The sequence below is a fragment of the Triplophysa rosa genome, linkage group LG25 (genome assembly GCF_024868665.1).
Source record: "Triplophysa rosa linkage group LG25, Trosa_1v2, whole genome shotgun sequence".
Classification (NCBI taxonomy): domain Eukaryota; kingdom Metazoa; phylum Chordata; class Actinopteri; order Cypriniformes; family Nemacheilidae; genus Triplophysa; species Triplophysa rosa.
This window is the reverse complement of record NC_079914.1, coordinates 10,719,226-10,731,955: the sequence shown is the minus strand read 5'-3', so window position 1 is coordinate 10,731,955 and position 12,730 is coordinate 10,719,226. Positions and strand designations below refer to the sequence as shown.

The 12,730-nt window shown below is 38.3% G+C and overlaps 3 protein-coding genes across 4 annotated transcripts; 1 reads left to right on the top strand and 2 right to left on the bottom strand.

Moving 5' to 3' along the window:
- Positions 1-620: 620 nt before the first annotated feature.
- plekhb2 (pleckstrin homology domain containing, family B (evectins) member 2) lies at positions 621-4,400 on the top strand. Of its 2 annotated transcripts, XM_057326172.1 has the most exons (8): positions 624-705; positions 1,006-1,057; positions 1,680-1,832; positions 2,015-2,117; positions 2,207-2,246; positions 2,502-2,588; positions 2,868-2,985; positions 3,091-4,393. In XM_057326172.1, the coding sequence occupies exons 2-8, from the start codon at positions 1,021-1,023 to the stop codon at positions 3,222-3,224; spliced, it is 672 nt and encodes a 223-aa protein (XP_057182155.1). In that variant the 5' UTR covers positions 624-705; positions 1,006-1,020; the 3' UTR covers positions 3,225-4,393. The 2 variants fall into 2 exon arrangements, with proteins under 2 accessions (XP_057182154.1, XP_057182155.1); XM_057326171.1 differs by having other exon boundaries at positions 621-705; positions 2,868-4,400.
- A 135-nt stretch (positions 4,401-4,535) lies between these two features.
- On the bottom strand, positions 4,536-8,095 carry LOC130549037 (vacuolar protein sorting-associated protein 4B-like). The gene is made up of 11 exons (XM_057326170.1): positions 7,891-8,095; positions 7,327-7,438; positions 7,013-7,163; positions 6,877-6,932; positions 6,349-6,468; positions 6,114-6,270; positions 5,867-6,015; positions 5,702-5,783; positions 5,412-5,631; positions 5,189-5,329; positions 4,536-5,112 (listed from the first exon to the last, which is right to left on the bottom strand). The coding sequence occupies exons 1-11, from the start codon at positions 7,909-7,911 to the stop codon at positions 5,011-5,013; spliced, it is 1,311 nt and encodes a 436-aa protein (XP_057182153.1). The 5' UTR covers positions 7,912-8,095; the 3' UTR covers positions 4,536-5,010.
- A 201-nt stretch (positions 8,096-8,296) lies between these two features.
- ankrd29 (ankyrin repeat domain 29) lies at positions 8,297-12,669 on the bottom strand. Its single transcript, XM_057325185.1, has 10 exons — positions 12,450-12,669; positions 11,510-11,620; positions 11,333-11,431; positions 10,687-10,785; positions 10,488-10,586; positions 10,226-10,324; positions 9,974-10,072; positions 9,740-9,835; positions 9,376-9,474; positions 8,297-8,966 (listed from the first exon to the last, which is right to left on the bottom strand). Exons 1-10 carry the CDS (start codon positions 12,459-12,461, stop codon positions 8,883-8,885), a joined length of 897 nt encoding a protein of 298 aa, XP_057181168.1. The 5' UTR covers positions 12,462-12,669; the 3' UTR covers positions 8,297-8,882.
- Positions 12,670-12,730: the final 61 nt, after the last annotated feature.

Sequence of the window (12,730 nt, the reverse complement as noted above, 5' to 3'; positions counted from 1 at the left end):
TCACAAATAGTTTGATTCATATGAATGTTGTGCGAAATGTTACAGCAATAAACAATACGTGTTTTTTGCATTGACAAATACCTTCGATTTATAGTGAAACTGCGCCATCTAGTGGTGAGTAAAAGAATCTGCGAATATTTCTAGCAGTTTCAAGTGAGCTAAGAGTAATGTTTTTTTTCTGTTAGATAATGATTTGATGATGATAACGAACAAATTTATATCTGCCAATAAAAGTAATAATTTATATAAATATTATTAAAATGTATAAAATATATACTCGTTTTGTAAATCCCCCTTTAGATGCCTTTTAATATTTGGCCACATTTATTTTCTCTGCCAGTTTTAAAAGTCTCTCTGTTCTAATGTTTACACTGTTGTTATTGTTATTAATCATTACATTTTCTTCGAAAAAAGTGTTCATTTAGAAATACTTGGAATGAGTAAAAATAATACAAGTAAAAAATAAATTTTCGAAATAAAATAAATACGCCAGTTTTATTAATTAATTATTTAAAATGTATCTTTGAACGTTATCTGCCTCCGTTTAAAATATAAAACAATCTAAACTCAACAAACTTAATAAAAGTCGTGTTGATCATATGACATGGTGACATACGCCATCATCAGCTGAGCTGAGAGGAAAACGATGCTGATGTCACAGTGCTAGTCGGGCACGCGCTTCAGCTATCGACACACCAAAAGAGGGTACGTTTTCTTATTTAATTTATTCATTAGTCACATTTGACACATTAATATGTCACAAAGTGTTAAAATGTGTTTCCGGTAGGTTAGAATATGTTAGGACGGTTGGTTCTTTGGTTTGTTGTTGTCGTGTTTTAGGGCAGCAGTCGAGCTCGAGCTAACTCAAAACAGACAGCTGCTAAACTATATTTACTGTAGAGTATGTACAATATTAACACGTGCACAGTCTCAGTTTAACTTCATTGTTCATTTATATGTATTTATACATCATGCAGAGTAAATATCCTTTTTTTGTTTTCACAGGTAGTTTATTGGAGGATGGCGTTTGTGAAAAGCGGGTGGCTGCACAGACAAAGTGAGTTTACTTTAACTGCGTTTACTATATTAAAAAGCTTTTGCTTATTTTAAAGTCAACAAAACATTTTTGGTTGTGTAATTCATTTAATGGATTAAATAACACTGTAACTTACATCATTAAATAATAATGTTAAAAATTGAGTTTCTACATTTAGTGCTTTTAATAGCTTATGTTAAATTGAATACTTTAAAAATAAAAAACTTAATGCATCAATAGTTGGGCTGCTCGATTATGACAAAAATCATAATCACGATTATTTCGGCCAATATTGAGATCACGATTATTTAACATGATTACTCACTAACTTTTAAAACAACATAGAAAAATAAAAAACTTGGCTTTTAAACTGTAAATTCAACCGAAAAATAAATGTAAAGAAATAGCACAGCTGACCCACTGTAAAAGAAGGGGGTGCGCTGTGGATTTATACCACAAGAAAAGAGAGGATCCTTGCAAAATGGAATGCGGCACAATAATCGTTTTACCTCGATTATTTTGTTTTTGTAATTGCTGAAGGCCAAAATTGATGATTACGATCATTTTTGAATAATTGCACAGCCCTAATCAATAGTCATTCCTCTTTTTGATAGCTTATTTTAGGATTGTTGTCTTCTCTCAGGCACCATCTTGCGTCGCTGGAAGAGGAACTGGTTTGACCTCTGGTCAGATGGACGTCTGGTCTTCTACGATGACCAACAGCGACGGGACATGGAGGATGAGATCCACATGAAGGTGGACTGCATCAACATCCGCAATGCCAATGCGTGTAAAGGTGAGTGTGATCTACACTTCATCTAATGCCTTTCCTCTTGCTTTCAAACTGTGGGAGGTGAGAAACCGAGATGCACTTCAGTGCCTTATGTGTCTGGTCGGGAGGTCAGATGATGGACATTGCATCTTTTTTTTATTAATCAGGTAACATACTCTCCTTTCAATCTTCATTGTTTATTGCAGAGCTCATGCCACCTGATGGCAAAAGCAAAGATTCCCTCCTGCAGATCGTGTGCCGGGACGGGCGTGTCATAAGCCTCTGCGCAGACAGTGCAGACGATGCATTGTGAGTCATTCAAAACTTTATCCCAATTGTGAGCACAATAAATAGGTTCACAGTAGCACAAAAATCATTGTTTATCTATTATCTCTCAGGGCTTGGACCATGGCTCTACAGGATGCTAGAGTCAATATGGTGAGTCACCGTGTGCTTACACAACCTTTTTAAAGGTGGGGAAAGCGAAAGCAAACGCATGTTTACCTTTCCAGCAGCCAGGCCTGGAGAGAGTCAGCCAACTTTTCCATGCTGGTTGTGGGACAAAATATGTGGATATATGGGTTGAAGCTCAGAGCTCGATTTTGTTGTAATGAATATAAATAAATTATCCAAAAGTAATGGGGACGCCTCCTGACATGATTCATAAGAACTCTGTGTTGTTTTCGTTTGTAGGTTGTGTCAGCCAATCAGATGGGTTTTGCTGAGGAAATCATAGCATCAGCCCCTCCCCCTTACTCTGAATTAAATCCAACTCCACAGGTAATGTGGTGATATGAGTGATATTTAAAGGAATGTGTCAAATAGAAAGCAAAACTGTCAACAGTAAATGTGGCATGGATGAATATCTTTATTATCTGTTAGCTTGTAAACTTGTTTGACCAAGAAGGGCAATTGAGGTCAGTTACATGTTTTACAAGCGACCCCAAACACAGACTGTGTTGTTGTCATAAACGAAAACCATTTGTTTTGGTTTCGACTTGTCTGGTTAAATAAAAAACATCATACATATGCATGTGAAATTGCTCCGTTTCTGTTTAGGTTTACTACCCTGATGGATATGGAGGCTATGTGCCTCATCCTCCACCTTATGCTACACAGATGGTGTACGCCGCAGACGGACAGCAGTATGCCGTCACCTATCCTTATCAGTATCAAGGTAGTAGGCAGCTTGTTTACCTTCGCCTTGTTTTATTATGCCATTGTTTACCTGATCAGGTTTTTAACAATGTAGCATTTATCGATTATTATGATCTGTTTTCAGGGGGTTATACACCCGGGGTCAACAATGTGGTTGTGCAGGAACGTCGCCGTGACGATGCAGGTGACATCGCTCTGGGAATGTTAGCCGGCGCTGCCACAGGATTGGCCCTCGGCTCCCTATTTTCTGTATTCTAATGTATTCATGCCAACCCAAACCAGCCTAACTCCTGACCCCCTCAAACAGCCTACAGCCATTTTAACTTTTGACTTTACACATTTTCAATGCAACACGTACTGAAGGTGTGATAATGTAGCCAGGGGTTGTTTATTTTTTGTCTGTGTCGGTTGATTAACTTGACTTTGTACCAAAGGCGTAGAAAACTTGATTGCTTTGCAATCAAGTGTGATTTAGTAATGTAATCAGTGCGATTTAGGGATGTACACTAAATTATTGGCTATTAGAGTCGAGATATTGATTATCTTTAAGGTTAATAGATCGCCATTCTCATTAGCTGTCTTGGTGTGCGCCTCTACTTCACTCTTGTTGAGTCCGAAAATGACTTGTAATACTAACAATAGCCTGTTATGAAATTGTACAGACCCTGAATACTGATGGAATTGATTATGGGCAAACCATATATAATGTATACATAGTTTTATTGTTTGGAAATAATTGCTTCATGGCTAAATTAAGACTTTTTGATGTGATTCAGGAAAGAATGAAACGAATGATTAGATCTACTTTCCCATAGTTCTTTGCCTTTTTTGTGGATGGCCTTTTTTTACATTTTGTTTTGACTTGTTTGTGCATGGTGTTTTCTCCCTTTGTAAGATATACTGTATTTATTTTGTTTGAACCGATGTGTTTCGTCTTGACTCCTGTTTGTGCATGGATGTTATTTTTTCTTTTGCTTAAAGGAGTTAATGTAAAACTTTCAGCCGTCTCAAATGAACTAGCACATTTATTCACAACGTTTGTGACCAAACGCTTCAGGTGAAATAATTAAGGCGAAATTTGCTAGTAATGTGGCATTGATCATACTTGTAACATTTACATATAGTGCTATTGAATTTGTTCTTTGTTATGCTTTGAACATGTATATTAATATGTAAACTTTAAATCATGTAATACAGAAAGTTTGCATCAGAAAGGATTTCAGATCATGGTTTTGATTGAACTCTCGTTTGCTTTGTGAAACTTATCTTTGAGTTTAATAGGCCGATGATTAAGAAATACTTGTTCACCAGTTATATCATATTTAGTGTGTGTGCTCTTTGTGCATTACTGCTTTGCCGTTTCAACTTCAAAAGTATGTCACTTCAACATCTAAATAATTTGTAAAATGCACCAATATATTAAATCGTGTTATTTATAAACTATTAAACTAAGACCCGTTGTCTGTTTGGTCAATTAAGTCAGTGTCAGATATGTACAGACCCTTTTGACAATCGTTTTGAAATACCAGCCATTTACATTATAATGCAGACTTTTCAGCACTTGTCTGTAATTTACCTTTTATTTACAGATAAAGTAGGAAAACCGAGTAGAAAAATAATAAAACACTTCAAAAGTTGGTCAAAAACAAGAAAAACACTGAGTTTTGACATTACTGCAAAATGTATTCACGTAAAAACTAAACACTACCTCCACTCACTGGTTTCACATTCTGGTCCAAATATATTAAAGATTTTTATACTTTTATTTTGTAGCAAGTCGAGCCTTGACCAGCCTTTAAGGCACAGGTAACTAAACTCATAACAAAGTGTTTCAACGTCCAATGCTTATTGTCAAAGGCTGACTCAAAAGACGTAACCGTATAAAAGTACATAAAGATCTGAAAACAAACAAACTATGCATCAGTTTTTGGCATTGTAAACACAATGGAAAAATATAAATAACTTCCACCGTTTTAAAGAAGGAACAAAACCCTGCACAAATTCTAAAGCTGGAACGATTCAATATCTAAAAATATCTGTTGGTTTATCCTTCCTGCCCAAAGTCTTCTGTAAACTTCTTAAGCTTCTCCAGATCTTCCTCGTTCACTGTAGGCTTGGTTTTCTCTAGAGACCTACACATGTTCTCCTGAACAAACAACATAAAGATCAAATCAAGGTAAGCTCTGTGAATTTCTAATAAAGATTTCTAATATTATACTTACAAAACTAACTATTGGCTCCAGTAGTTTATCGCTGGCCACGTCCACCCAGGTCATGGGTATCGCATTGGGGTCGTTCGGGGAGCAAGGAGTCAAGAGGTCATCCACGGCGACATCAGGGTTGTTCCATGCTTTCCCCCTGACCTGTTAAAACAAGCATGAGAGGTGCTAAATCTCTGCTTTGGGATTGTTTCACTAAATATGTACGATAAATGTGCGTTTGTACCTTTTTAAAGTGGGTGGACGACTGAACTTTACGAATGGGCTGCATGAGGGCGTCTCGCACCACGATACTGATGTCGGCACCCGAGTAGCCCTCTGTTTTCTTCCCCAGCGTGATGAAATCGGCTTCCGTGAGGCTGTTGGGGGTGGAGCCGAGGTGGAGCTTGACCATGAACGTGCGTGCGTGTTGCTCGGGAAGAGGGATGTAGATGCGCTTTTCGAACCTGGGCAATATTAAACGAACGTCAATAAAGAAAAATACAGAAATCTGTGTAGACTGAAAAAAGTCAGTACCTTCTTCTGATGGCAGAATCCAGCGTCCAGGGGATGTTGGTCGCTCCGAGAACCAGAATTCCCTCGTTGTCGTTTCCCACACCTAAGATTTTCACAAAAATAGGCATAAGGGTCCAGAAAGTAAAATCTGAGGACATTTCTCCAGCTAGACTAGAGTGACATTACCTTGCATCTGGACCAGGAATTCTGTCTTGATCCTGCGAGCCGCTTCGCTCTCGTTCTCGTTTCTCGAGCCGCACAAAGAATCGATCTCATCGATGAATATGATGGAAGGCTTGTTTTCCCGAGCCAGACTGAACAGATTCTTCACCAACCTGAAGATGACAAAACCATGTAAACCGGGAAAATAGTCAAATCTCTACTCCTAAAATCATTGTTATATGATCGTGTTGTCCTTAAGTCCCCGCCTTACTTCTCGCTCTCTCCCAGCCACTTGGACACCAGGTCTGACGACGAGATGGAGAAGAACGTGGAGTTGTTGGCCTCCGTAGCAACGGCTTTAGCCAGGTAGGACTTACCCGTTCCGGGAGGTCCGAACAGTAGAATCCCCCTCCACGGAGTCCTTTTCCCTATGGGTAAGAGATGGCAAAGTTTAGGTCAGTTTGGAAAGACACATGTGCACATGTCAATCCTTTAACCCATCATACCTGTGAATAGATGGGGGAATTTGATTGGCAGAATGACGGCCTCTTTAAGAGCCTCCTTGGCTCCCTCCAATCCAGCTACATCATCCCACTTGATGTTGGGTTTTTCCATGACAATGGCACCTAATAAATATGGGAAAATAAATTTACTTTGCATTTTGGCTTTTTTCCTGACTAAATAAAGATACTCAAAGGGATAGTTCACCAAAAAATGAACACAACTTTTTTCAACTTTTTTCTTGGAAAAAGAACACACTTCTTTTGTGTTCAACAAAAGAAGACTTTTGAAGAATGTTTGTAACCAAACAGTTCTGGGGCACCATTGACTAACATAGTACCATTTTTCCTATTATGGTAGTCAGTGGTGCCCCAGAACTATTTGGTTACAAACATTCTTCCAAATATTTTTATGAAACAACTTGAGGGTAGTAAATAATGACAGAATTTTCATTTTTTGAGTTTTCATCTATCCCTTTAAGAAGCTAAACTGGGTAATAAACTTAACAAAAACAAATATTGTTGATATTTTACCCTGGAGTTGATTTTTGAATTTCTTTTTCTCTGAATCACCATCATCACTGTCAGTCCTATGAAGTAGAAATTGTTATGAGAATGTCATGTATTCGTGCATTCGCACTCGCCGAATCAACGTGAAGTGGTTTCTAACCCTTTTTCATCAGACTGAGGGACCTTCACAGGTTTGGACGGTGGCGCGCTCTCTTTCTTCTTCAGGTACTGCTTCAGCTGTTCGGCTCTTTCCAGATAATCCATACATTTCGCTCTGATGCTCTGCTTGGCCTTTTCTCCCTGAGCTTCATCTGTACCATGAAACACAATGCATTACTCTGAATAAAATGTATCAAAATACATCTAAAGTGCAAATGATATAATAAATGTAGGTTCTGAATTGGGTTGCCAATTGCTGTGCATGTCCAGAAGCAAAACCAGGATGCACAACCAAATAGATGTTAGACTGCTTACATTTGACCACGTGAAGAAAATACTGGATTGCATGCTGATAGAGACGAAGAGCTTCCTCATAGTTTTTGGCTTTATCCTCCTCTGAGGCTCTACTGGCCAAATCTATGGCTTTCTGTTGTACAGAAAAGAAAGATAATGATAGTAATAACACATTCAGCTTGTCACGTGCATCACGGTAATATGACATGCTATTATGACAGACCTAGAAATGTGTTTTTGTTACATGCTGTTTGTGTTAAATAAGATCATGTTATAGTGTGGTGTGTATGAATAACAGGTTGGACCAGTCTAAAGACAGACTGAAGAATGTAAAGCAGACATTAGGTAAAAAGCTGTACAATGTACTAAAAAGTTAAGAAACACGTTGTCACAATTTGTGTACAATCGAAACATAAAGACCTAACGTTAATTCTACCTGCCAAGCCAACATACAGTAAACGGTAATATATACGATAAATCGTATATATTTTTCAGAATATGTGGTGATACGTACATAAAATTGCAGTTAATAATTGACAAAACAATAGAAAAAAACACACATAATATATATCAAAAATGTCTTACCTGTAAATTGACATTGGTCATTTTTGTCGAATAAATCGGTCAATTTATAAAATATCGTATGTCTGTTAAAACTGAACTGATGGTTTGTTACTGCGTCGGTGGAAATGTAACAAATGTCCACATTTTTTCTTGAAGATTCTTAAATAATTATAGAAAACTGTCTAGTCAAATCTGTGCGTTCTCGAGCACTTCCGCGATTTCACTGTTTACCGTGACGTATGGATGACGAGCGGTTGAGCTCCGCCTTTCCCGCGCATCAGACACGCCTTTGTTGTGACGTAACCCATCAGCTGATATGAGAACGTTTCTCATAAAAAAGAAATCCATTTCAAATGACATTTTAACGTTTTTCAATTCAACATTTCCATAATAACGACAAAGAAACAATCTTTAATTTTTTTTTCGTTCATTGTATTTATTAAACGATGCATATTTTTTTTTATTTTCACAAACATATGTCCTCACAAAGACAAAAGCAACAGGATGATTTTTAACTTGTAAACAAAGAGTTAGGGTGAATAAATACAGCATGAGTCTGTCTCCTCAGTAATACATTAACTAGGTTTTGTTTTCCATTTGATTGCATGTGGCTGTAGTTTGTATTTCATTTTCCTTGGAAAACTTACTGATTCATGAACTTCGTTAACATGCTATTTTTTCACAATTCTTTTTTTTAAGGCTAAAAAGACCCCATACCATAACCAAAACTGATCTCAGCATTGAATGTAAACTGTCACATTCTACCAAATATCCATATGTAATAAATGCCAGCACATATAAAAGAAAACCTAGTGACATTATTTCAATATAACATGACAATATGTTTATCAGTGCATTTGTGTTGTTCTCAATTGAGAAGCTGCAAGCAAGCACCATTGCAACATCCGCTGTTACGATACTGACAGGCTGTTCTTCTTCACCTCTCCTGAGAGGCTTTAGTGCATTTATCTTTTATGAACTTGACAAGGAGCTAAGAGCAAACACAACAGTCATCAACTGCCTCCATTCAGCATCGGCTGTCGCAGAATCCTAAGAATTCGATCATTCTTTGTAAGATCCTCCGGTAGTTCATTATTCTGTAAAGAGGACCAAATGAATTATTCAGGTTAACCAAGGTCAACTATAAATTATTGCTGCATTTATCATATTTTAGCTACTACCTCAGTGCATTTACACTTATTCAAACTACTTGACCTGCTTTATTCTGGCCAGCAGATGTCAGTGTTTGATGCAGCAGATGTCATGCAACGCTTCCCAAATCTCATACTGTATCCCATATCACTATTATTTAAAAATAGATGCCATATTTCTAAACGTTTTGAATTTGATAGCACCTCAGCTCCCATTGCCTCATGGGATAGAAAGGCGTCCATCTGATGCATACTTACAGCGGCAGCAGTAGACCATCCAGGCATTTCTCGCATACTGATTTTTGCACATTATAGTATGGAAGTAAGCAATTTCGGGCGTAGTGAGGGAGTTTACCTTGTTAGGTAGAGCCGGGTCTGCATTTGCCTTCAGCAAAAGTGTGACTGTTTTTGGATCACCACCCATGACGGCTGCATGAAGAGCTGTGGAGCCGTTCTAGAGTTAATAAAAAACACAACACAGAGATAGTAAGTAAGGGAACGTAATATATGCACTAATACTTAAAAAGAAAAGATTTTTAAAAGAAATTGTCATTTAATAAAATATGACTTTGGTTCTGCATCAAACCAAAAGGACATTTTCTGAACAGAACTAAACAGGTCAAACTGAATGTTACTCGATCAATATTCATAAACAAGTAAAAGTAAAGCTGATACGATTTAAAATACATGTCGAAGAAGTCAGATGATGTGTTTTTTACATTCAGAAGGCAGAGAGAAGGGGAGAACTTGAGGAGCTCCTCGATTACTTTACAGTGTCCTTTATGTGCAGCCTTGAACAGAGCCGTGGAGCCATCCTTCAGTCAGAAACACAACCCAACACAGATATGAGAGACTCGGACAGGACATAAAAAACAACACCAGCTGCTCAACACTTAATGCAATTTTAACAGGCTGCTAATGGAAGTAATGTGATCAATAACTTCTACACGCACCTTCCCATCGGCGTCACGGTCTGCACCACGTAAAAGCAGGACTTTAACCACTTCGTCATGTCCCATCTGGGCTGCCATCCAGAGAGGTGCTGTACCATCCTGACCCAGAAACAGAGGATCTGTTATTTTCGTTTGTGCAGTGACTGCAACATAGGACACTCATCACAATACTACAAAAACCCAAATGCATTGAAAGAGGAAGCAAAGTCAAGAGTAGGTGATTAAAAAAATGAATATAAATCAAGTTCAAACCTCTCGTGGTTGATTGACTCTAGCCCCAGAAGACAAAAGCTGACGTAAGACGGTCACATGACCTTCCTGCGAGGCCAAAAACAATGCTGTCGCTCCATCCTGAAAAACAACAAAACAATTATTCAGGTACAATTTATGCAAAAATGACACACTTCTGCTTTCAATTTCGATGTCATCTTTCTCTCAGGAATGTGTCTGGCTCATGAAGTAACCTTAGATAAGAGCTGGCACAAACACGTCTCTTACTGGCAACACTACTAACGTTTAGCTGGTCGTGGACATTAGCGCCGTTCTTCAGAAGAGTGTCGACCACTTTGGTGTGACCGCTCTGACAGGCAGCAGAGAGGGCAGTGCCACCATCCTGCGCCATAAAAACAAAAGGGAATATTTAAACACCAAATTCGAGTTCATAAAGAGATCGGATTTATTTTTCCAGTTCTCTTTTCTATGGATCACCGCACCTTTGTCCGAAACTCCGTCGAAGCTCCAAATTCAAACAGAAGCTTGACTATTTCATTATGGCCCTGTTGTGAAGCGAAGAAAAGGGCAGTTGAACCTGTCTGGAGAGACAATGACACGTACATCATCACCACACATCTATACACACATCTGAGGAGTACTATTGCCACAAATGCGGTGTACCAAATAACACAACCTGTCACTATTTATATATTTAGGTCAGACAGAAATAACCTTTGGTGCATGGCCATACATGATCCTAGCGTCAATGTCAGTATATTATATTGCTTCCTTGTACTTGATTCTGATTGGTCAATCGTGGCATTCTGGGGTCAAATATATAACGTGTAATTTCTCCAAGCAAACATTTTTCTCTATAGCCGTGGTGGTTTCCTATCTCATGTATCACTCTGCGGTCTCTTCTTTCCACATAATAAAATTATTTCCACTCAAATGAATATTTTATGTCCTTTTATTTATTTATGAGATTGAAAAGCAGAATGATGTACAGTCAGATGGTCATACACATAATAAACCTCTCAGGGTGGTTATACTTTTTATACTTAGTATTTGACAATAATGACACGCTGATTAGATTATAACACAATGGACATAGACAAGTAGACAAGAAACACAAAGCATCCGTACCTCTCTCTGTCGGTTAATGTCTGCACCTTGCATGATGAGCTCGCGGACACACTCATGGTGACCACCGTAGGATGCCACCATTAAAGCTGTGGTCCCGTACTGTTAAAACACATCAATGATCAGTCTGATGGACTAAACGTGACTGCATTGTTTTGTGTGAAGAAGAGATTTACATACACCATCTTTACAGTCGACATCCACTCGGCCGCTGTTCAACAACAGCTGAAGCAAGGCCAGGTTTCCGTTCCTGGCTGCCCAAAACACGGCATTGGCAAGCGGCGTCTCCTTCTGTTCAACATATAAACAAACACACACACGGGCAGACGAAACAGACAAACACAAACCGTATGTTACGCTTTCTTAGATCAGATATGCACATGCAGAAGAGAGATTTACTACTCACATTGTCAAACAACTATAGTAATGCTGTTGAACATTAGTCAACTTTATGAGTTTTCGACATTAAAATTATTTTAACAGATGTGCAGTCTTCAATTTGTTAGATAAATAATTAACAATTATTTTTGATTAATAATTTATTTGAAAACACCATGCATTTATGTACTTTATAGGCTATTATCATTTCTTTTTTCCTTATTTCTCTAATGTTTGTTCTCAAATCTATTTTTGTAAATCTGCTTTGCAACACAAATAAATTAAAATAACAACTAAACTTAAGTGGAAAAGCCATCAATCATTTTATAATATTTATATTATTTGTTAAATCAAGTTTTATTTATAGCGTAACAGTATTTCGGCAATCGGCATAAATGATGGCACACTGTTGATATTTTGCAGGGGGACACACGGTCATTAGTCAGACATGTTCGACTTCATGCATTGCTGCACATACTGATATGCGTAATTGCGTCTGACACCAAATACCACGAGATCAGACTGTTTCGTATGCTCTCAACACGCTCTCGCGATACTTTGGAGTTATACGCCGATCTGCCTGCACAGCGCCGCACGAAGTCGAACACACATCAAAAGACACGCAAGTGCACATGATGACTGTTAAAATGGCGAAGATGCAAAGCAAATTCTCTCAATTCCTATTTTAGATGTATAATTTAGATCGCAACAGACTGTTGTCAGTATCCATGTTGATGTTTACCTTGAAAGACATCCTTGGAAATTCAGTCGAGCTTCATCCTGTCTCCTTCACATCGTGCGGCCGCAGCACCCATTCATCCACAATGCGGCTTTCTGTCTTTCAGGTCGAGGGTCTGAAAGAAAGAATACACGGTGTTGTCTATCGCAACGAGTGTTTAACGGCACCGAGCCTATACGTGCCAGATGAACCAGCAGGTTTTGCATCACCAGCGAATTCTACCCCCTCCCCTCTCTCTCTCTCTCTCTCTCTCTCTCTCTCTCTCTCTCACACACACACACACA

Excerpts from the sequence above, each read along its gene's own strand:
- plekhb2 (XM_057326171.1), top strand. The coding sequence starts at position 1,021 with ATGGCGTTTGTGAAAAGCGGGTGGCTGCACAGACAAA. Across the intron at positions 2,118-2,206 it reads GACAGTGCAGACGATGCATT|GGCTTGGACCATGGCTCTAC; the intron begins GTGAGTCATTCA and ends ATTATCTCTCAG. Across the intron at positions 2,589-2,867 it reads AATTAAATCCAACTCCACAG|GTTTACTACCCTGATGGATA; the intron begins GTAATGTGGTGA and ends GTTTCTGTTTAG.
- LOC130549037 (XM_057326170.1), bottom strand. The coding sequence starts at position 7,911 with ATGACCAATGTCAATTTACAG. Across the intron at positions 6,933-7,012 it reads CCTCAGTCTGATGAAAAAGG|GACTGACAGTGATGATGGTG; the intron begins GTTAGAAACCAC and ends TCTACTTCATAG. Across the intron at positions 5,113-5,188 it reads TGGAGCCAATAGTTAGTTTT|GAGAACATGTGTAGGTCTCT; the intron begins GTAAGTATAATA and ends TTGTTTGTTCAG.
- ankrd29 (XM_057325185.1), bottom strand. Across the intron at positions 10,073-10,225 it reads GAGTCAATCAACCACGAGAG|GATGGTACAGCACCTCTCTG; the intron begins GTTTGAACTTGA and ends TTTCTGGGTCAG. Across the intron at positions 8,967-9,375 it reads ACCCGGCTCTACCTAACAAG|AATAATGAACTACCGGAGGA; the intron begins GTAAACTCCCTC and ends TCCTCTTTACAG.